General features: G+C 39.1%; 1 protein-coding gene across 1 annotated transcript in view; it reads left to right on the forward strand.

The window, feature by feature from the left end:
• The window catches only part of ZNF407 (zinc finger protein 407), a gene marked incomplete at its 5' end in the record, with an annotated part of 353,220 nt that overhangs the window by 208,332 nt on the left and 122,862 nt on the right, over positions 1-22,026 (forward strand). Inside the window, 2 exons of the mRNA XM_082329092.1 lie at positions 1,897-1,980; positions 12,315-12,435. Coding sequence (XP_082185218.1) covers positions 1,897-1,980; positions 12,315-12,435 — 205 coding nt within the window. The remainder of the gene's footprint in view (positions 1-1,896; positions 1,981-12,314; positions 12,436-22,026) is intronic.

A 22,026-nucleotide genomic window follows, 5' to 3' on the forward strand; every position in this document is an offset into this window, starting at 1 on the left:
TATTACTGACAAACATTTTGCAGTAAAATTCAGACTTTGTTACATCATTTAGTACATATGCATTTTTCATGTGATAGTTAGGATGGGTTTCCATTCTCCTTTTTCTGTTTTGTTTTGGTTTTAATTCAGTTATAATCACGGATGGCAAGAACCAACTCCTAAAAGGAGGTACTGAAATTATTTCGCACCTTAGATACTGTCTTGGGATACTCTCATCAGTGAGCCAAATTTAAAAAAAAAAAAACCAAATCCTGTAAAATTTCAGTCTGCTTTTCATGACCAGATTTGGGTGCAGAAAATAACAATACACCGTTTGCTTTATTCTGAAATGGAGATTAATATGTGCCAATCGCCTAGCTACCTGGTGGAGGTTCATCAGCATTTTTATGATCCCATTTTAGTGGCAGGGTTCAGGCTGCCTTGGAAACTTTGAAGGAATTGCTTTGCTCCTTGTAGCACAGGGCCCAGGGACTCCCGCGCTGCGGGGACTGGGGTGGGGAGCTGGGGTTCCCCCGGGGCCCCCGTCGAGGCAGTGGTGGGAGAGGGCAGCTGGTCTCTGTGGAGCTCCCGCTCACGAGATGGCCTCTTGCTTATATTAATGCCATCTGAAGTTAGCGGAGGCACTGTGCTTTTCCAGAAAGTCCGTGTATCGGCTTGTCTGGTTATGTGGGAATAAACAACATGGAGGTTTCCATCCCTCTTTCTTCATAGGAGGACTTGGTAATTTGACACCGGACCTCTTAACCCAGACGTCTTTTGTAGAAACTAAATTGCCTTCCCCACGGGGAAGAATTTGAAGGAGACTGTTCGTTTCAATGAATTCAGCATCATTGCCCCACCAGCCCCCTCTCCGCTATGTTACTGCGAAAGGAGACAATTTGGCTCCAAATGCCTAATGCGATTCTTCTTTAAAAAAAAATATTTTTAAAATTTCAGTCTTATCTGAGGTTATTGAGTCTATATCTGAGGTTAGCGTTATTAATTCATAATGACCTTCCATGTGGCCTTCATGGGCTGAGATTGCTGTGCATGTTAGCACATACTGAGTAAAAATATTGCTGTGAAATGATAGACTGTATTTATAGACAACAGGGCAAAATCCTAGCTTCTATTAACAAAAATACTAAAAAGACAGCATTTACACACTTTTAATGAGTATTGAGCTTGCCAAAATCACTCACATTGGTCCAGAGGTTTGGAATGAAGAATTATCATTTGAAGATGAACAATACGAGTTCTGCTGCAATTTCAGTAGCAGTCCCCAGACCTGTTTTCTTTATGTCATGAAAACTTTAGAAGCATAAACAGTGCTGAATTGCCAGTGGTGCTGAATAATGTGGCTTTTATTGTTGCCTGGGCTCTTCTGTATATTCAAGAAAATAATTTAATACTTACTAATAAATAGGAGGTAACTAAAAATGACTGTGATCTAGTCTGTTGAAAATTTCTCAGTACCCTTAATTTGTTAGTAAATTCAATACATTTTATTTAAGCAGAATCATATATACAGTATATTAACTTTTTTTCAAGGCAATCTTTACTCAGCACAGAAAGGCCAGATGTATGGGAATTGTAAAAAATCAGGATATGCATAAAAACTGTTCAAGTGCATAAAGCAGCCCCATCTGGAAGACATCTAACAGAAATGAAGTTGTACAAAACCATTCCATTGATAATAAAGCTAATTTTTATGGGTCTGACAAGTATGTAATTATGTTCAGTGGTGCTTTTCAGATTTTATCACAGTCAATAAACCGCAGTGGTAATTTCATTCCCATTTGACATATTTACATGGAAACATTTGATTGGAGGAATTAGTAACCCTGAAAGCCTTGATAGATATGTTTTAATGATCTGTGACCTCCGCAGTCCCTCATCTGTTTATTGTTGCAACAGGCGAGAAGTCGTTCCTCTGTGACCTTTGTGGCTTTGCCGGCGGGACACGTCATGCCCTCACCAAGCATCGGCGGCAGCACACAGGTCAGTAAAGCTGTCTTTACTCTTTGCTATATTTTCCCCAGCAAGGGAGTCCCGCTACACTGGGGAGTAACGCAAGTCAAATAGCACGTTACAGCACAAATAATACATCAGCTCATTGTTTACTTTGCTTTTTCTCGTTTTTGTAAAATCGGTATGCCCAAGGTCTGCATCAAATCCGTTAGCTGAGAGCTTGAATAATTGCTAGGGGGGGAGTGGGGGGTATTTTTGGTGTTTTTTCTGAAGGAAGTAGAATTGTAAAGACTGGCTTTCTTCTTTAAATGAATGCTAAGTCTACTAATTTTTTTTTTCCCAAGGCCCAAATAGATTACCTACTGTGAAGATTTTGCAAGAGTCTGCTAGAATGTCCCTGGGTGAAAATTAGAGACTACATATAGATTAATCCATTATTTTGGACTGAGACATAGTTGAAAGTTAGTGTTGTTTCAGTTGCCCTTTTGTAATTTTAAGATAGTTTGTAATTAATAGGTGCAACTTTAAGAGTTACCACATGGTTGGCATGTAAAGCAGGATTTCTCTCCCAGAATTAGTAAAGCTTTCCTACCACCTGGTTATAAAAATTTAATATCAGATAAAATTAAATTGGTTCTTAGTTTCAGAAGACCAGAAAAAGTGTAAGCATTAAACATTTATTAATACATTTTATCTTAATTGTGCTTTTTAGTAGTTCCTTGTAAGTGTTTGATTATTTGAACAGATTTTGTTCAAACAGACGCGGGAGTGTTGCTGCTTAAGCCACTGTAGTTTTTGTTTTACTGACTATCATGAGGATAATGTAATATCATCAGGAATTTCTGTGTGAGTTAAGTGACCATTGTCTAATGTACAGTGGAAAGAAATGGCTAACAAATGAGAAGCTGTAGTTGTTACATCATGAATTTTCCATGGATTTCGTAAAGGAATCTCAGTGGGAGATTTTATTATGTCCCTGAATAAACTAATCTTGATTCAGGACATACACCATCTAAGTGCGTAATTTCCTGGAGAGCAGCTACTCTCTTTCTTGAGAGCCTGAAGCCTTTCTTTCCACCCTGTTTTCAGTTTATTAAAGCAACCATATTTGGAGGAGAGTCTGAGACTTTCAAAAAGGTGGGGTTTTCAGTGCCGGTCAGGCAATATCTTGAAACGGACAAGCTCTAAAAAAATATGCAGGGCCAAATTCTGCTTGCAAGTCTAACTAGTACTTCCAGAATTTTTCTTCTGATAACAAAGAACATATATTTGTGTGAGTACTGCCACAGGCAGTTCCCATTCACTGCAGGAAGTTTGTATTTTCAAAGTGTCCAAGAAAAGGCATTTAGTAAATGTAATAAGTTCTCTTAGTATTACACTCTCTGAATGATAACGGGAGCAATTGCAACTACTGGAATCGAAGTTGTATGCTTCAGTTGTAACTAACGGTTTCCATTTTTCTGGAGCTTTGAAGAATTTTTACATGTTGGCTGAAGTTTACCAAATATGAGCTAAGAATGAAATTATTTTTTTCTTTAGCAGAAATAAATCATTGTTATCAATAGGATGGGAACTACCTTTTGTTTTTTTATTGGCCTGCCATGTGGCACACTGGGATCATGCGTACATCTAGGACTCATACTCAGTGCAGCCACACAAATAGTAAACAATCGTTTCAGATGGAAAAATGGAAGAAATACATATTCTTGTCTTCACCCTCCTTGTATGTACCTATTATATGAGTGCAGATCTGGTTTCTCAGAAATGTAAGCCCTTATCATCTGTTATATTTTTTTGTGTCATTAGGCCACAAGCCAATAGCAAAAATATTTCCTGGTTTATGTGCAAAATGAGGCTAAAAATACGGTATGTTCCTGGTGAAAAGCTGTCCAGGTTTTCGATGGCATTTTGCCCTTCTTTTGCCAGTATGGTAGAGACTTTTGTGCTGTGATCACAGGGATTCACAGGTTATAGATCATGAAGCTTGCATCTAGCAGGCATAACTTTATATTTTATGTCAGGACTGGAGGCTCGTTATTACTTTGCTATTAACTTTATACTATACAGGACAGTATCTCAGAGGCAGAGGGATCTATCTTTTTGGCATTTATCTGCCTCTGTGGCACAAACAATCAGAGATGATTCTTTAGCAGAAAAATTATCTGTAGCTTCTATTTGTTTCAAGGAGAATGACACAATCCACCTTTGCCTGCTTTGTTGCACTTACGTGGGTACCCTTGTATTTTCATCCAGTGCACAACTTTATCTCACTCCTTAGCTGCATGCACTCCTCTTTGTACCTGTGTTTTTTCTTCTGTGTCCCCAGTTGGCACAATTTTCCCAGAGCAGAATGCCAAAGCAAATTACAATCAGGTTTGAAAGGGATAGGTATCAAAACTAGTCTAAATGGCTTAAATAATTCCCTACTGTAATACAAGCTGTCTAGGGGGCTGACACAGAACATCTTCCAATTCAAGATTTACTTCTATCACCTGTCAGAGACCCTTGATTCAAGGGCAAATGAGCAAATCCTCACATGTAGTTGAGGAGTCTTAACCGGCTTAACAAGCCTCCTCTCGTCCCAGCCTCAAGGCCTGAGGTGTCCTGACACCCCAGAGAAATGTTCAGCTGCTGATAGATACTTGACACAAGAGAGGACCAGCCACTTAGACTTTTGATGCTCTTGATTCTGGTGTTTCTTGCTCTGTTCCTCTCTTTTCAGATGAGGTTATTTTTATGTACCTGCAGAAATACTTTTACCTTGTGAAAGATGCGTTTTCTTTGGAAATATTACAGGGAGCATAAAGTATAACTTGGTGTGAATAAGGCTGGCAGAATCTGGCCCTCGGTCACTCGTGGAGCAAACTGTAGGGTCTAGTTTGGTAAATAGGATGTTATCCCTGGAAGACATGTTTTTGGTTTTTAAATGAAAAGAAGTATGAGAATCTTAAACTGAAAGAAAAAGCCATTAGTTTTATGACTTGAAAAAATGTTTGTATTTTTTTGTAATTTATTTGCAAACATGATGCAGCTCCATACATGTTTCCTTGATATAGGCTTTCTCAACTGTAAAGTAGAACTGTGAAGTAGAAAAAAAAAATTGACCCATCAAGAGATCCCTGGTGTTTCATCAGTTGGCGTTTTTATTCTGTGTTAAATATGTTACGTCCTTAATGACTGACCTGGTCCTGTGAGAAGTGCACACTTGGAACACGGGATAATCTAGGTCTTCGGCTGATTTTGTCCTGGTAGAATGTTCTAGCATTATTTTTTGATCTGAATATATCTTCTTCCAGTCCTATTCTGCAAGAATCAATCTATGAAATTCTGCAAGTCTTTCACTGGCTATGTAAATATCAGTGGCCCGATCTTCTATTTTGTGAATTAAATCAATGGCGACTTCAAGAGTGCTCCAGAGTTTGACCAGAATTTTATCAAACTGTAAAGAATACTTACATCTCTGTCAAATGCTTTACAACAGACACTTGTGGCTGCCTAGGCTGTGAGCAGAAACTGTCTTAAGAAACATAGACCACTTGCAATATCAGCTGGTGCTATGTGGTAAATAAGGGACAGCTTGCGGTTCTGCAAGAATGTATATGCTGTAGTTCTCGTGCCTCAACATGACCAGGAGGAAAAATTTTCATCTTTTGAGTCATCCTGAAACAATTTTTTTTTATTCATATTTTGTCCCAGTAAGAACATCTGCCTGAAGATAGGAAGATAAATAATGTTGCAAATTTTAGTGTCGGCTAATTTAGAATTAGTTGAATTCCACAGAGAATTTAAGCAATTATCTGAATATTGTAATAAAAAAGAGTGAGTAACCCCTAAATCAGCCACCAAAAACATGCATGCGCACACACACACAAGAAACATATAATATCATATAATTTAAATATTTTGCTGTAATCATGATCAACTAGGAAATTGCATGAGAGAGAAAAAACAAGCAAGGGTAATTAAGTCTGGCTTGAAATGAAAACATGAAAACACTTAATTCTTAATTTTAAAATGTCTTCTTTTATGTTCTTGTTATTGTTCTGCTCTCCTGCCTTGTTTGTCTGCCTTTTGGTATCACTCTAGTTTTTCCTTCTTCTACATGTTTCCCAGTAAACTTCCATTTCGTGCTGTAGTAGCTGGCTGAATCCAATAGTGCTGATCAGTCACGGTCTGTGTTCTCTTGCATGAAATTCCTTTTTTAATGTTGGTTAGTACTCCTGAAAATTGCAAAAAAAACAACCTCATCTTCTACACAATGGCAGTCTGCATGTGCTTCTTGTGTGTTGGGTGTGATGGAATCTTCCTGGGGATCATAGAAGTGCATTACAGTAGTAGAGTGTTAGAGGGTAAGTAAGCTTACTGTGCACAGCAGTTCTATGACAGTCTCCCTGAACCTATGGAACTGCTTAAGACGACTGTGTCTTTGTTCAAGTATTTTCATGAATTTTTGCAGATGGTAGCTTATATCATACAGATCACTGTTTGTATGATTGCTTCTGCTCACTCATTTCAATCTTGCGCTTCTCAAGACATTTATAGGTCAATGTAATAAAGAAAGAAAATTTAATAATATATGTGTTTTTATCCAGATGAGTGACTCACTTTGTGTTTCTATTTCTCATGTGAACTGCTCTTTGACTTTAATGTGTAGTTACATTACTCGGCATTGAATTTAATTTATAATGTAGCCTCTTCCCTTCAACTTCCCCACCACAGCTTAAAAAAATTATAACGTTGGATACTGCAGAAAATGTAGCACAGTAAGAAGACTTACTGCTCTTTTCAGCAAGAGGAGAGGTGAAATTTGAAGAGGATCTGTGTTGTTTTTCCTTTTCCATTTATGCCAACATTTGCAGCAGGGTGTGGAACTTGATTATAGCAGACCTTTGGCCAGAAATGACACCAAAAACCTGGGTATCTTAAAACTTTCTCTCTACCTAAGAGAAATTGTCTAGTGGAATATTTTTCCTCCCATTTCTGAGCATACAAATGTCAATAATTTTTTGCTATGGAAGAGCAACCCTATGGTATCTACAGGGTTTCTCATAAGAAAGCAAGGGATCAAGGATGTACTTATTTTTATATGTCTTATATGCAAAAAAGTTGACCAGACTAAAAGCAAACAGAATTTACTTTAATATACTTCAGGCTTCATTAGCAAGCCTGTAAGTGCCTCTCCAGGGAACAGCCTTAACAAACACTAGAAATAGTTGGAAATAAGAAGAAAAAATCCTGTAACATGTAAGCAGATGGCTCCATTTTGTGGTCTACTCATTCCTTAGGTGAAATGAAACTTATAGGCTTCTTTCTGTGCTGCTCAACACATCATGTGAAAGACAAATAGGACTAAAAGACAAATAGGACTAGTTTCCTGTTGAGACAACTGGGGTAAGATTTCTTCCATTTTACTAAGATTCTGATTAGTTGCTCAAGACTTGCAAATTGAAGATACCATTTGATTTTTTTTTTTCCTTCATTTATGTGAAAGCTGGATTCTCAGTAGCACATTCATATAAATGCTGTACATAAACTATAGATAGAAATTGTCTGGACAGTCATGATTATAAATAAAAATGTCACTTTTCCATCCACAAATCAACATCTATCACCAAGATTTATAGTTTTTGTTATTCTGCTATTTCATTTTCCTTTAAAAAGTAGAAGCTGGCTGCTCACGGCTTGGATAAGTGCACTCTGCGCTGGGTTAAAAACTGGCTGGACGATTGAGCCCAGAGAGTGGTGGTGAATGGAGTCAAATCCAGTTGGCGGCCAGTCACGGGTGGTGTTCCCCAGGGCTCAGTGTTGGGGCCGGTCCTGTTCAACATCTTCATTGATGATCTGGATGAGGGGATCGAGTGCACCCTCAGGAAGGTTGCAGACGACACCAAGTTGGGTGGGAGTGTTGATCTGCTGGAGGGTAGGAAGGCCCTACAGAGGGACCTGGACAGGCTGGATCAATGGGCCGGGGCCAACTGCATGAGATTCAACAAGGCTGAGTGCCGGGTCCTGCACTTGGGTCACAACAACCCCATGCAACGCTACAGGCTGGGGGAGGAGTGGCTGGAGAGCTGCCTGGCAGAAAAGGACCTGGGGGTGTTGGTTGACAGCCGGCTGAACATGAGCCAGCAGTGTGCTCAGGTGGCCAAGAAGGCCAATGTGGCATCCTGGCTTGTATCAAGAACAGTGTGGCCAGCAGGAGCAGGGAGGTGATAGTGCCCCTGTACTCGGCACTGGTGAGGCCGCACCTCGAGTACTGTGTTCAGTTTTGGGCCCCTCACTACAAGAAGGACATGGAGGTGCTGGAGCGTGTCCAAAGAAGGGCAACAAAGCTGGTGAAGGGTCTAGAGCACAAGTCTTATGAGGAGCAGCTGAGGGAACTGGGGTTGTTTAGTCTGGAGAAGAGGAGGCTGAGGGGAGACCTTATTGCTCTCTACAACTACCTGAAAGGAGGTTGTAGCAAGGTGGGGGTTGGCCTCTTCTCCCTAGTAACAAGTGATAGGACGAGAGGAAACGACCTCAAGCTGCGCCAGGGGAAGTTTAGGTTGGATATTAGAAAAAACTTCTTCACTGAAAGGGTGGTCAAGCATTGGAACAGGCTGCCCAGGGAAGTGGTTGAGTCTCCATCCCTGGAGGTATTTAAAAGACAGGTAGACTTGGTGCTTGAGGACATGGTTTAGTGGTGGACTTGGCAGTGCTAGGTTGACGGTTGGACTCGATGATCTTAAGGGTCTTTTCCAACCTTAACAATTATATGATTCCATAAGTACGTGCTAAGTACATAACTGCACAGAGAAATTTGATTGCAGTAAGGTATGCTCTGTGTCCTAAAAACCTCATCATCAAAGACAGACAACTCAAAAGAGGTAAAATCAGAGAAAAGGGGAAGAAGGAAAGAAAAAGAAAGCTGTAATTTGGGGGGGCGGGGGGAAGCTAAGGCACATGCTAAAAGAAGTCAGTGCAGAATTTGGAGAAGCAAGAGAAAAAGATAGCCTTAGTTGTGATGGTTTAAGAAGAGTAGAATGGGTAGAGCTGACAAGGGTAACTGGTTAGCAGCAGGCTTAATAAGTCCTTTTGAGCAGACTGGTGGTCCCCATGATCTGACCCTTTTATCAGTTGCTTTCCCAAACTTTGATTGTTGGAGCTAAAATTTTCCATGTCAAGTGGCTTAAACAACTGATGCACTTCAGAAGTTGCTTGCAGGATTGTCAAAAAAGCAAAAACATTTCTTCTTTTATGATCCTGTGGTTAGGAAACATAGCTTTTTGAAAGTGCTTGTGCTAAAAACAGAATAAGAACCCCCAAAGGTATTGGGTCCTTGATCTTGGAACGTGCATCCTTCCTTTTTTCCCCCTATAGAGCTTGTTGATCATTGGGGCATTTGGGGTCACCTATCTTCCTTTTTCGTGGGGTTTGTTATTGATAAAGTTAGAGATGTAAAGGCACGGACAAGTCTTCTATGATGGTAAGGTGCGGGGACGGGGGGCTTGGTTGGGGGTTTTTTACCTTAATCTTTAAATAGGTAGACTTTGCCCTTATTCACACATTTTTGGATACACTATTTTATAGTTATTACATAGTGTTGTTGAAAAAATACTGTCAATATTGCTTTTTTGATTTGTGTTATTTTAATTTTGTATGAATTAGATCCTTGCCTGGGGGTGAGGGAGAATCCTCCTGGAATATTTAATGGCAGCCCATATAAAAATAAAATTAAGTTTCCTGCCTGAAATGTCTGGGGATAGGAGGAGGGGAAGGAAAATTGGAACACAGGCTGATGAAGAACATTCTGTCCCAAAGATAAGGAAGACAAAAAAATACTTAAATGAGTAGGTCTGTGGAAAACTTAAATAAATAAACAAATAATTAAAAGTACTGCTGCTACAGCTAATATGCTCTTCAACACCCCCCAACCCAAAGAAACACCTAGTCTTTTAGATGTTTTCAACTGTATTTATCAACCTGGTTAATTTTCCATAAAAATAAATACTTTTTCCCATGTGCAGCTGCTAAGAATGACAGGCCATGCTAGGCAGCCTTTTTTCCTCCCAGTTAAGTTGGCTTTTGTTGCGTGGTGCTGCTGTGATGTATTTTCTGTCAGGTGAGATTTACACATAGTCCACTTGACAGGAGCAGTTAGCCACAAGGATTTCCTAAGGAGAAACTTCCTGGAGCAGTGGGCAAGGATTATCATTTTTCTTTTGGTCACGATGGAATTTGCAAGCCCTCCTGGCTTCCACGGGCCCTTGCTTGTCTGCCAGCCCTGCTGGCCCTGCCCCAGCACAGCAGCAGACCTTTACCTGATCCATCCTTCCCTGAATGGCAAACTAAAAATCTCCTTTCAGTTCAGGTCTGCTTTTTTTTACAAGGGGGCAAGTTGGCAAGGTTCTAATGCATTTTAAATGAAAGCAGTTAAAATAAGTCTGTATGTTATCTAAAATACCTGTGGCTTTACTACTTAGGCTTGAAAATGTTGCTATCTTCTTTAATACTAGAAGATAAAATAAATCAGGCACGGGAAATCTTCAGTTCAAGAACAGGTTACGTTGCTAGGGAGTCTGTGGCCTCCCAGAGAGTTTAATTGAAGCAGCAGCCAGTACCATTCAAGCTGCTGGGAGAATCAGCTTCTCCAGAGCAGAGAGTCAGTGTCTGACAAGAAAACCCCATTTGGGACAGGAAAGACACACTTTCTAGCAGTCTCAATTTGTCCAGCATAGAGGCTTCCGCACTGTGTCCTGTCCCTTCACCTTTCCTTGTCCCATGAAACAATAAATGAAAAATAGTAGCTGGTATTCTCTCCAGCAGCTGCTAAAAGCAATTATTCCAACTCTTTATGGAGCTTTCAGAAGCTGCTCTGTTGTCGTTCCTTACAGCCTTACAGGCATTTCAGGCCTGAGGACCTTGCATTTCTTTTTTCCCTTGGGAGGGGAAAATAAACTAGCAGTCTCCAAGAATGAAAAATGCAGATTTCTCTCTCTTCTCAGAATTCTGGCAAAGTCTCTTTGGAAGTCTTGAGTGTCTCGTGCTTTAAGCAGGCTTGAAAAATCTGGCTTGGAGGCATGGCTGCTTGGGAATGGCCTTTTGATAATGACGTGTCTTCTGCTGGTGGTGTGTCTCCTGTCAGTCTGAAAAACTGCAAATTGAACCTGCTGAGAGGCTTAGGGTTCAATTTTGAAACTGCCTATTCTAGACCTCTGAACAGTCTGCAAGGTCAGTGTCCATCCCTAGCAGTTTTATTCAGACGTCTTAAGTTAGGAACATTGATTCCTTAGGTAGTCTTTAGGATAAATACTTCTGAAGGCTTGCACTATGCAATCAAGATCACTTAAGTTAGGAGTTGTCTTCTGCATACAAAAAGAAACCTGTTTCCTACCTAAATGGTGATTACATGTGTCTGTAAGCCCCACAGAATATTTCTGGAGCAACCAGTTGGAAAAACGGGATGCAGGTGTCTTAGCTAGGCATCACAGTATGTGTATATGTCATGAAATTTTTGTCTTAGTGTCTTCTGAAGGGTGGACCCCTCCTCTGGAAGGAAAAGTACTCTTTTCATATAATAATTTATAAGCTAGAGATTTTTATTTTTCTTCAATTAGTAGTTCTCTAGAAGTTTTCAGTGCGGTTGCACATTCAGCAGAGATTTAATTTTAGTCTTCTGAAAATGTTATTGTCCTAGTCCTAGTCTAGGTTTGCTGGTTGTTTGTTTGTTTTTTTTTTTTTAATTAACATTTGAAGTCCCTCTGCTGAAATTGGCCCAGTGTTCAGAAAAGATTCACAAGAGCAGAAGGATAGCAGGCAAGAGAGGGGGAATGGAGCACTGAGTTCTGGTTCATATTCTTAGTCCTGGTTTATGTTTGTTATTTAATGGATAAGATGAAAAATCAAGGACCAGAGACAAAAACCAAAGACACTTTCCTCCTGGAGATGTTCCTTTCTGAGCATGCACTGAATACAAGCTTCAGACTGATTGCTAGCCTTTTGTCTCCAACAGTTGCTTTCAGGGCTGTGCATGGGCCCAACTTCAACAGAAGGTGTAGGGTGAGAGGAATGCCTGTCACCTGGTGATATTTTCACGAAATAAGGCCCAGTAATATGGTTACCCTGTTTCAGCGCAGTTCTTTCTCCTCCTTTTTGCTGCTGTGTGACACCACATGGGAAGTCAGCTGGCTACTGATGTGTCTATGTCATAGTGAGAATAGTATTTTGCAATTAATACACTGTTATTTGGAGATTTATTTTGTATTTGTGGTTGTTATATATATATAGACTAAAATCTATTGCAAGGGATTTGCCAGAAATTTAGACTTCTCTTCCTTTTCTGTTGATGCAACTGATAATGCATATCTTCTCTTGTCACCTTCTAGGAGAGAAACCATTCAAATGTGATGAGTGTAACTTCGCTTCCACAACACAATCGCATCTGACACGACATAAGCGTGTCCATACTGGAGAAAAGCCTTACAGATGTCCCTGGTGTGACTACAGGTAATGAGTCATTAACTAAAGCATGATGAGAGAAGGGTTAAGGTGATCAGACGAGGTTCATTTGAAGTCACCAATAAAAATATATTGCCATTAAAACACCATCAGGGCAGCAGTAATTGCATATTAAATTGGGAGCTAAATTTAAAAACTTAGTCTTCAGTATTTAGGTATTACTTTATAAAGAAAAACAAATGATGGGAAACCTTTTAGTGGTAACACTGCAGTGCTAATGTTGAGCGTTTCACAGCTGCTCTAGTGTCTGTTAGAATTCTCCATGGTGAGGCCGCTTATCTGCATTGCCTTTTCAAATCAGTTGCAGTTTTGAAATTTTTCTCGGTTGAGTTGCAACCATTTCACCAAGAAAGGAAAAGTCCCCTAAAAGGCTTAGCAGCCTAAATACTCACCAGACACTTATTAGAATGGGAAGCAACTGGAGCTAGTTACAGTGCTGCAGAGTCTTGTTTTTCTGCTCCAGTTTTCCTTCTCCTTGCCAGCCAAGTTGTTCGGATGAGAGCTGGCTGTAGGGTGGTTGCATGGAAAATCTCGCATGTTCCACCATTAAAACCCATCCTGTTAGGACAGTAGATTAAGTTCTCAAAGATCACATGAATGGACAGTTAAGATTATTCGTGGTGCTCATCCCATGTGTCTTCTGTTCGTTATAGACTACTTATTAAATGATCTCATATTGCTTCTTAAATGATTCTTTACTCTTCTTAAATATACTTCTACAATCTTCAATACTTTTTAATACCTTGCAGCGAGGTGGCTAGTCTATGTGTACTGTAAAAGAATCCATAGAAGTTATTCATGAGCAATTTGCAAGAGTTGACATCCAAAAAGTTTTTTAAAAATCAGTATTATATTTGATAAATGGCATGATTGTGTAATTAGATGAATGTGCTGTGATGCATGCACGCAAGAGGAGAAAGTTAAACATTTGATTATACCACTATAGCATTTTTATTTTCTTTTAATGCTGAGCACACAACTGTAATGTTCTTTTAGTATAAGTTTTAATGTAGTTTCCTAAAACAAGATTAAATAACAAAGGCTAGCCGCTCTCATAATACCTGGTTTCATGCTATTTATGAGCCGCTTTAAAGAAAACTCCAGTACAGAAAGCTTCCGCAGTGATCATGCAGTTTCTGTACAAAAATTTTTGTTGCATTGGTTTGTGCATGTGGAGCAAATGTTCTGTGAACTCTTCTGTATTGAGCACCCATTAAATTACTGCAGAGAACTGAATTTGATAACCTCATGGGGTGGCTTTCCATTTCTGTGCTGGTACTTTAAGAGTCCCCTTGCTTATTTGGTTTTTGCCTTTTTTTTTTTTTTTTTTTTTTTAAATGGAAGTGTTTCTGTCAGCTTCAGTAAGTCATCTAAGAAAGAGGGGTGGTTTTGTGTTTGTCAGTGGTTGCGTTAAAAGGTCTGTGTTGAGTGAAATCATAGAATCATAGTATGTCCTGAGTTGGAAGGGACCCACAAGGATCATTGAGTGCAACTCCTGTCCCTGCATAGGACAACCCCAAAAATCACATCATATGTCTGAGGGGTATATAAGCAATAGTGTGACATGATGTGCTGCAGTGAAGGTAAAAGGAGTGCTATCTTAGCTGCTGCACGTTTGAGGAGGCTTAATCTTGGGGTCATCCACTTCAATGAACCATCCTGACTGGGAAGAATAGTCTTATTAACAGAACTAGGTAACGAGAGGTGGGTTACGCTGGGTTTGAGCTCCTGGCTTGAAGACCCTAGAAACTGGGAGCGTTGTAGATGTGAATCAGTTTGCAGTTTGGGGTTTGTGTGGATGCAATTCCCTCACTCGATATAACAAAGTACGTAACTTCTGTTTAGTGAAAGACAGGAGATCATTTTTCTTTGGATGGACAGTTTTCTGCATGGGATAGAAATTCCAAGAAATGACGAGTTTTTTACTAGTGTTTTATTACATTGGAGGTTTTTAGAGAAGAAGCAAGCATAACTTATTTTATCAGGGTTAAGAAGAAATCTGTGAGCATCCCCTGCCTCCATATTATTGAAAAATAAATGTTTCATGGTAATAGGACGTTAGTTTCCATCCCTTGCAGGCCAATTTTGACCTAATCTTTGGAGGCTGATCTCTACAGATACCAGCTGATGAAGCTTTGATTCTGCAGGAAATTTGTTCTGAGCTCAGCTGAAAAACATCTGGCAGGGATGCAGGAATCAGAGCTGCGCTGCTGCTGCTGCTGCAAGTTCATAGAGGCACTGAGGCACTCTGTGTAGCTGCAGAGGAGCCAGTAGAGGGGCTGCTGTATTTATTAGCCCAGCAGTCCTGCTTGTGCCTGCCAGTTTCCACAGTCCTGGGATATTAGCCAGCCTTGCTGGCAAGTATATTTTTTGCTCTCCATCCACCTCTCATTTTTTTTCTCTCTCTTTTTTTGTTTAGAATATAATTTTAGGGAAATCACATGTTGCCTCCTTGTCAACTCACCCAATACCATCTCTTTTCATGGAAAGGTATTAGCAACTCTGTAAATAATGTTCTTTATGCCACTTCAGCAGATGGTATGTACTGTTGCGAGGGGCACCTACAGAAAACATAAAGATTTTAGTGATAAAATTCACCCCCACGTCTAGTGGTCGGCTTCTCACTGTGGTGCTTTCAGCTCAGCACTGTAAGTTTATCCAGACTATTTCAGATGTTGCTGTTTAGTGTTGCTTGGCAACTGCAGACTCTTTCATGACCCTTGTAGTTTCAGTGAGGTGAATATTCCTCGTTCTGTGTACGGATATGGAGTAGAGTATTGTTAGTGCTACCACAAAGCCTCCTTTCACTGCTAGGTGAAGTGATCTCTCTATTCTACAAAGTAGTTTGAGACACTTGAATTAAAAGAGTGTCTAAATACAAGGTATTTTAATTATACCCGTTCAGCTCATCAGTGCTTAGAGCGTTCTTGGAGATTCCTGGTTTCAAGCTTTTCAATTCCTTGGGAGGAAATTGTGAACAATCATCCTACAAAAACTCTTGCCAGTCTAACGCGGGAAAGGCTAGCTAACCCTGGCTAGAAGTGCAGAAAGGCAGGCTATTAAAAGAAACTAATCTGAATTTAGGAACTGTTATGAAAATCTGGATCACCTGTGACTGGACCTAGAACTCTTAGGGGTTTTTTTGCTTAGAAGCAAAAACTGAAGTGAAATAGGCTGTAAGATACTATGGGAAAAAGATTGATTTTGGCTGCATGGAACAGAAAAGGGAATTTATTCCCTATATAACCCACAGCATGGAAAATTCTTTTCTTAACTAGGAAAAGACATGAATGGATGTGGTTTTCTGAAGTGAATAATAAACTAACCTAGCATTTTTAGGTCACAAATTATATATTCTCGATAGTATGAATATTCCCAAAAAGAAAATGGGAGATTTTTCTCATTTTGTTTTACCAAGTTGCTTTTATAATCTATGTTTACGGTTGTACTTAAATATTCTTGCAAAAATGTTACCTTCCATGTCTACTTTTTGTGCTGTGACCACTTGATATTTATTTTTGTCTGAATCTTTCGTATATTGATAACAAAGAAACGAACATCTGCTTTTCTATATAGCAGTATGTGACTTCTAGTAATGATTATAACTTGAAATTATATTTTCAGTCTAGTTTTTAAAATCTAATTCCTTTTGAAGGAAGAAATATATATTCATAAATATAAAAATTCACTTGTTAAATGTTTTGGTTATATTTTTTTCACATTTGTGTTTTCAACTTAGGTTTGCCCTAGTTAGATAAAAATATGCACAATTTTCCTTTGCATTTACTTCTTCAAATAGCACAGTGTATTTCTCCATTCTTAAGTCAGTCTGCTTTGTCATACAAAAATATTCATTCACTCCTAATTAATGTTCAACTTAATTTTATAATACAGAATTGGTCTCATAGGGCCCTACACCACCATTACATATGCAATGCTTATTTTAGATTTCTTAGTCATTTAAAAAAAGATGTGTTATGTGGCGAAACTTTTCAGATTACACAAGAGTTATACTGACAACGATACTGTTTGCATTTGGTAATGGGCCCAGTAAGTAGTGAAGAGCCATATAACCTCCTGAAACTGAACAACGCCTGTGAACTTCAACTGATTTCTAAATCTGTCGGTTGTATAGTCTGTAGCCAGACTTTGTAAACCTGCAAGATATTTAGGCACCTGAATTTAAGCTGATTTCAGAAGCGCTAAACTCCCATAAGTCCGATGATGTCAATGAAAGATGCAGATATACAGCATTTTCAAAAACTGAACTGGTTTGGTGCATGTGTCTAAAATAAAGAATTAGGACTCTCATTTCAGTGGTATGTTAGGCTTTAAATTCAACTCCCATTGGTACTGACTTTCCATGTAACTATCACAGCTTCTCAGGCAGGGAATAATTTATGTTCATGGTGTGCATGAGGGTGATGTTTCAGTACGAAACGGATCTGGATTACATTGTTTTGTGGTGGCGGGGGCAAAAGGCAGAGCCCTGCCTTTCTCGTATAGTCAAATTCGTTGGAGTTCAGGGCTGAGGAGGAGCACTGGCATAGTTCCGTGATGCAGAAACAGTATTGCTACAACTTTGACCATGAGAGTGTGGGACAGGTATAATGTTAATGTACTTTGTGCCATCCCTGTGCCGTAATTAAACAAAATGACTCTGGGATTCCACCGTGCGGTTAATTTTGCACGTACCCACGGCAGTGAGGTACCCACGGCAGTGAGGAGAAGAAGGGAACAGAGGGCAACATCCAGGGGACTGGTGATGTTTCACAGCCATAGATAAGAGGGTTTAGAAGCTATATAAAACAAACAGCCAGGCCAGCAAAACAGCATTAATTCCATAAATGCACCTTTTTATAAAGTATATGACTTGTGAAGGATGTCTTACAAGACTGAGAATAAATAGCATACATTTTTAATATAATTATGTAAACTAAAATAAATATTTTACATTTATTATGCATAATAAAATAATTAGACAACATTCTCTAAGGGATTATGGCATCTGAAATTCCAACTGCAGAAGGATTCATTACGCATTTTCGGCAGCAGCGGCCGCATGACTTAGGGGGAGTGACTCCACAGGGGCTACTTTTCTTTTTTTGGACAGCATCCCTAGGGAGTTCCTATTTCCCTCTGACTTATAGTATCTGTTCATAGGTTGTAAAGACCAGTTTATAATACACTCCAGGATTTGCACCTAAGTCATAAGAATGTGCAAAGTAAGTGTTTTCTCTCTGTTTATTTTGGTGAATTTAATAACTTCTGGTTGTCTTGGTGTGATTGCATCAGCTGTGCACTATTCCCTAGTTATATCAAGGATAACTAGGGACTACTTTAAATGCTGAGATAGCAATATGTACTTACTCATAGCAAAACTGAAAGGTTGTTAAGGCAACTTCTACGTAAAATGATGAAACAGTGTATTTATCATTAAAATGTTAACATTAATATGCTCTTTGTAACCAGTGAAATTTAATATGCATGTACAGGAAATAACTAGGTTATACAACTGTATGGAACATTAGGTTGATGGGGACTCCGAGTGGCAACCACCACTGCGCTATGGAAAACCACTTTTTTATATGTATCACAAAGGCAGAATTAGGCAAAAAAAGTGCAGATACTTCGTGCTAATAAGAAAGTGCTAAGGACAATAACGCATGCATGTAATAGAGCAAACTGGGCCTTCAGGAAGCACTTAAGCTTCTGTTGTGATCAGCAGCAGGAGTTGAGGATATCCAGTGCCTTGTGCTAGCAGACTTATAAACAAACGAAGATAGAAGTTTAGAGAGAAATTCTGTCAGTGCATGGGCAGAGTTCCCAGATGCAAACTCCTCAGAATATTATTCAGCCCTTCGTTTTTAATAAACATTCAGATAAAATATTTGGTAATATTTCTATTAATCTGGAATAAAATATGCTGTAGCATTTAAGTCTATAAAAGAAAAATAATCTGAAATAAAATTTAGATATAACTCCAAAAACACTTTAATTATTCTAGTGAATGCATAGCATACGAAACAATGGTTAGTATTATTCCCTTTATGATGTTTCTGTTGCTTAATAAAACTTTTTGCATTCACCTAGGTTATAGCAAATAGTTCATATGGTAAACTCAGAATAAAAATATGTGATGTGGTAGTGCAAAATACAGATCATCATCAGCTATCATGTTAATCAAGGTACTTGACTTCAGATGTGGTTCCTAACATTCAGAAACTTGCGGAACCAGAGAGCACACAAATAATTGCATGTCCCTCGCTGGGAGATGTGTATGCTGTCTGCGCTGACCAAGAAATCCTGTCTCTGCAATTTTGGAGAATCATGTTGGCTGAAGCATACAAAAGAACTTAAAATCCCTCTCTCATCTTTCCGTGTCCTCCCTGCCAGATGCCAATGTCACTGTGTGGACTGCTTAAAAGAATGTATGCTTATTAGAAAACATGATTGTTTCTTAAACAAAGGCATATATGTACACGCACACACAAATATGTTGGCGTATGTAGGCTTGAGGACTATGGTCCACAATGAAATTGCCCTGTTAAGATGCTTTTGAACAGCATACAATAGTGTAGTGACTTTGAGTAGTCCTTTGCTTTCCCTATTTTTAATTAATACCATAGTAAATGCACTAAATGCACTCTACTTGGTAGAAGTGTACTACAGATTTTTGTTTATTTTAATGAATAATACTTACTCCTTACAATATGGAAATCCATCAGTAATTCCGTGAGCATTGGTAACTCACGCTTCTTTCGTTGCTTTTTTCATATTTCTTTTTTTTTTTTTCCTTGTTTTCTAATTTTTTTCCTGTGGCCGCTCTAAGTAAAAGGAATTAAAAATTGCCTTTTTAATTTGATGAATCTGTGATTCTCATGCTAACACTGAACCACCAGAGTTGGGACTTCAAGGATCTGCCCAAGTATCTTTAAACCAGTGATGCAATTGCAAGCATTGATAATACTAATCTAGCCTCATTTTGGATTGAGTCCTTTGAAGAACAACTTTTAAGTGATGTGTTTAATCCTAAATGCCATGCTAAATTTCTCAGGGGTGATCACTGAGTTTAATGTTACTGAGACATGCAGCCATTTTGGTAGCAATGTAAAAATTCCTATATAGTTTTAACTTCTGGCAGCTTCTCTCTGTTGCAGCCTGTGGTGATCCTAGCTCAGCACTCTTATCAGTTGGTTCATACTTTGATTTAAGTTCTGCAAAAACATTCTCAGGTTCCTGATTTCTTTCAGTAGTTACTGTCTCCCCCTTGCTGTTCAATTTGGGCTTTGTCCTTAAACTTTTCTTGTTATGCAGCCTCTCCCCTGCTGTACTGATGCTCTTTTTTTTTTTTTTTTTTTTTTTTTTTTTTGAATCAGAGTCCAACACAGTTAACCCAAAACCTGAAGTATTTGGTGTTTAGGAAATATGAATAAGACCACTTCATGCAATGGACAGATTAATATAACTAATGTCTCCTATTATCACATTTTATCTTCTCCCTGTCCTCACACTTCCTTTTCCCTATCACATGCGATCATCACTGTCTTATCTATTCCTCTTTCTTAAGGAGCATAAATATGTTATAATAAATATATCTATATTTTTATTTAATACATAGTTAATTAATGTTTATAAATCTGGAACACCAGCATATATTTCAAACAAAAATAATCTTAAGTAGGTTGTATTTTGATAGTAAATAAAATTTTAGTACTAACCTTAAGATGAATGGCAAGGCTATGGTCTTAATATAGCTTTTAGTAACAAAAAAGACTTGTAATTTCCTGTTCTTACAGTGCTTCTGATAAAAATGTACAGTGAAGATCTTTTATGTCTACAAATAAACTTTCATTTGTTGGAATAATTTGATCTAAAAATAATCATAGGCATCATAGCTTAATTAATATTACATTTTAGGTAAAACATAGTTTAAAGAAAAGGCTAAAGCGACTATATATTTTTTCTTTGCTCTTGCGTGTTAACACAGAATAAAAAAATAAATGTTTTGTTCTTTTACCATTCCTTAATCCCCAATCCAGTCATTATAAAAGGTCCAAAGCTATCTTTAGGGGTGGTCAGATCTACAAGGAATTATTATTGCTACCTACCTGGCTGGTAGTTAGCAATCTGAAAATATTTTGGTAGTGTTACAGGCCTTCAAGATGAAATTAATGGACACTAGCCTGTTGTGCTACATGTGGTTTATTCTCCAGGCAATACGGCTACTACCATGTAAAAAAGTTTCTGTATTAATGCTGTCTTTGTGACAACCTTACTTCTTCCTCCTTCATACATGATGTACGAAACAGGTTAAAATGTTGGGAAGTGACGGAAAGCAAATTCAGTTCTGAAGCAGTTCCAGAAAGAGGTGTAGCCTAGTGCAAGGGGGAGAAAGGGAAAGGTTTTTTTCCCTTTAAAGGCTGATGAAAATGAGAAAAGAAAAGAAATGCTGAAAAGAAAGTAAAGGAAGGAAAGAAAGAAGAGGAAAAAACTGAGCTTTTCTGTTTGAGGAAACTACTACTACTACTACTTAGATACTTCTAATGCATTAGAATTGGTGAGCAATCTTCCAAATAAATATGGCTTTGTTAGAAACTCCTGATTTATTGAAGCTAGATAAAATTGTTTGCACATGCCAGCAGAGTTGCCCTTGTCTCTGTGACAGCTTCTGCCCAAATTCCCCTGGAGCAGTAGGTTGGGGCACATTGGGAACGCAGGTACCAAAGCCTCTGCCTCCACCACGAGGCTTCCTGCCTGCAAAGTGGAAGTCGTGGGCTCGATGCGCCAGGCCTGCACCTTTGCAGTGGGGCTGGAGGGGGTTTTCCAGGGGCCACCATACAATATGGTGGGACTGAGGCTCTGAGGCAGAGTCGGCACCTTGGGTCTGGGGGGCTGGTGCTCCTGGCCACCCTCTCCCCAGTGTGGTGAGGAATCCCTAGGGACTGAAAGCCCATCTCTGAGATCTTCAGCTTTCTAGACAATCTGCTTTGGAGACAGAGGCATCAGAGGTTTGGGAGCTCAGAGTTCCCGGGATGTTGCTTCAGAACCCATGAGTTCAAAGCTGCTGCTTAGGTTAGGCCAGTAAAAGCCTTGGCAGGAACAAGGAGAGCTTGTCTCAAGGTTTGCACGTGCCTTGCAGCTCTCCATACCATCAGTTGCCTTTTCTCTTTCCTGAGCTGCTGGGAGAAGGTGTTGCGTTCCCCGTAGGAAAATGTGGCGTAGGGAGGACAAGCCATTTGGTATACAACAGCTCACCTTCCCTAAAACCATTTTGCAGGCTCTGTTGTATGATACTCTACTTTATGCTCATAAGTCACAGATCAGGGATGTATTTCACCTGAGGCTTTACTTACAAAGAGACAGTCTGGAGAGGAGCCTGTAGTCCAAGTAACTTATTAAGTTGCTCATTACAACTATTTTGTCCCTGACTGGGATTGTCTTTGTGGTTTTGCTAGGCCTGTTTAGATCTGAATAGCAGATGTAGATATTGCTGAGACTTCTTAGGGACTTGCTTTATAAAAGCCAGCATATAAAGCCCTCCGTTTTGTTATTGCAAGTGATGGAGTGTTGCTCTGG

The sequence above is a fragment of the Platalea leucorodia genome, assembly GCF_965183815.1.
Source record: "Platalea leucorodia genome assembly, chromosome: 1".
Classification (NCBI taxonomy): Eukaryota; Metazoa; Chordata; class Aves; order Pelecaniformes; family Threskiornithidae; genus Platalea; species Platalea leucorodia.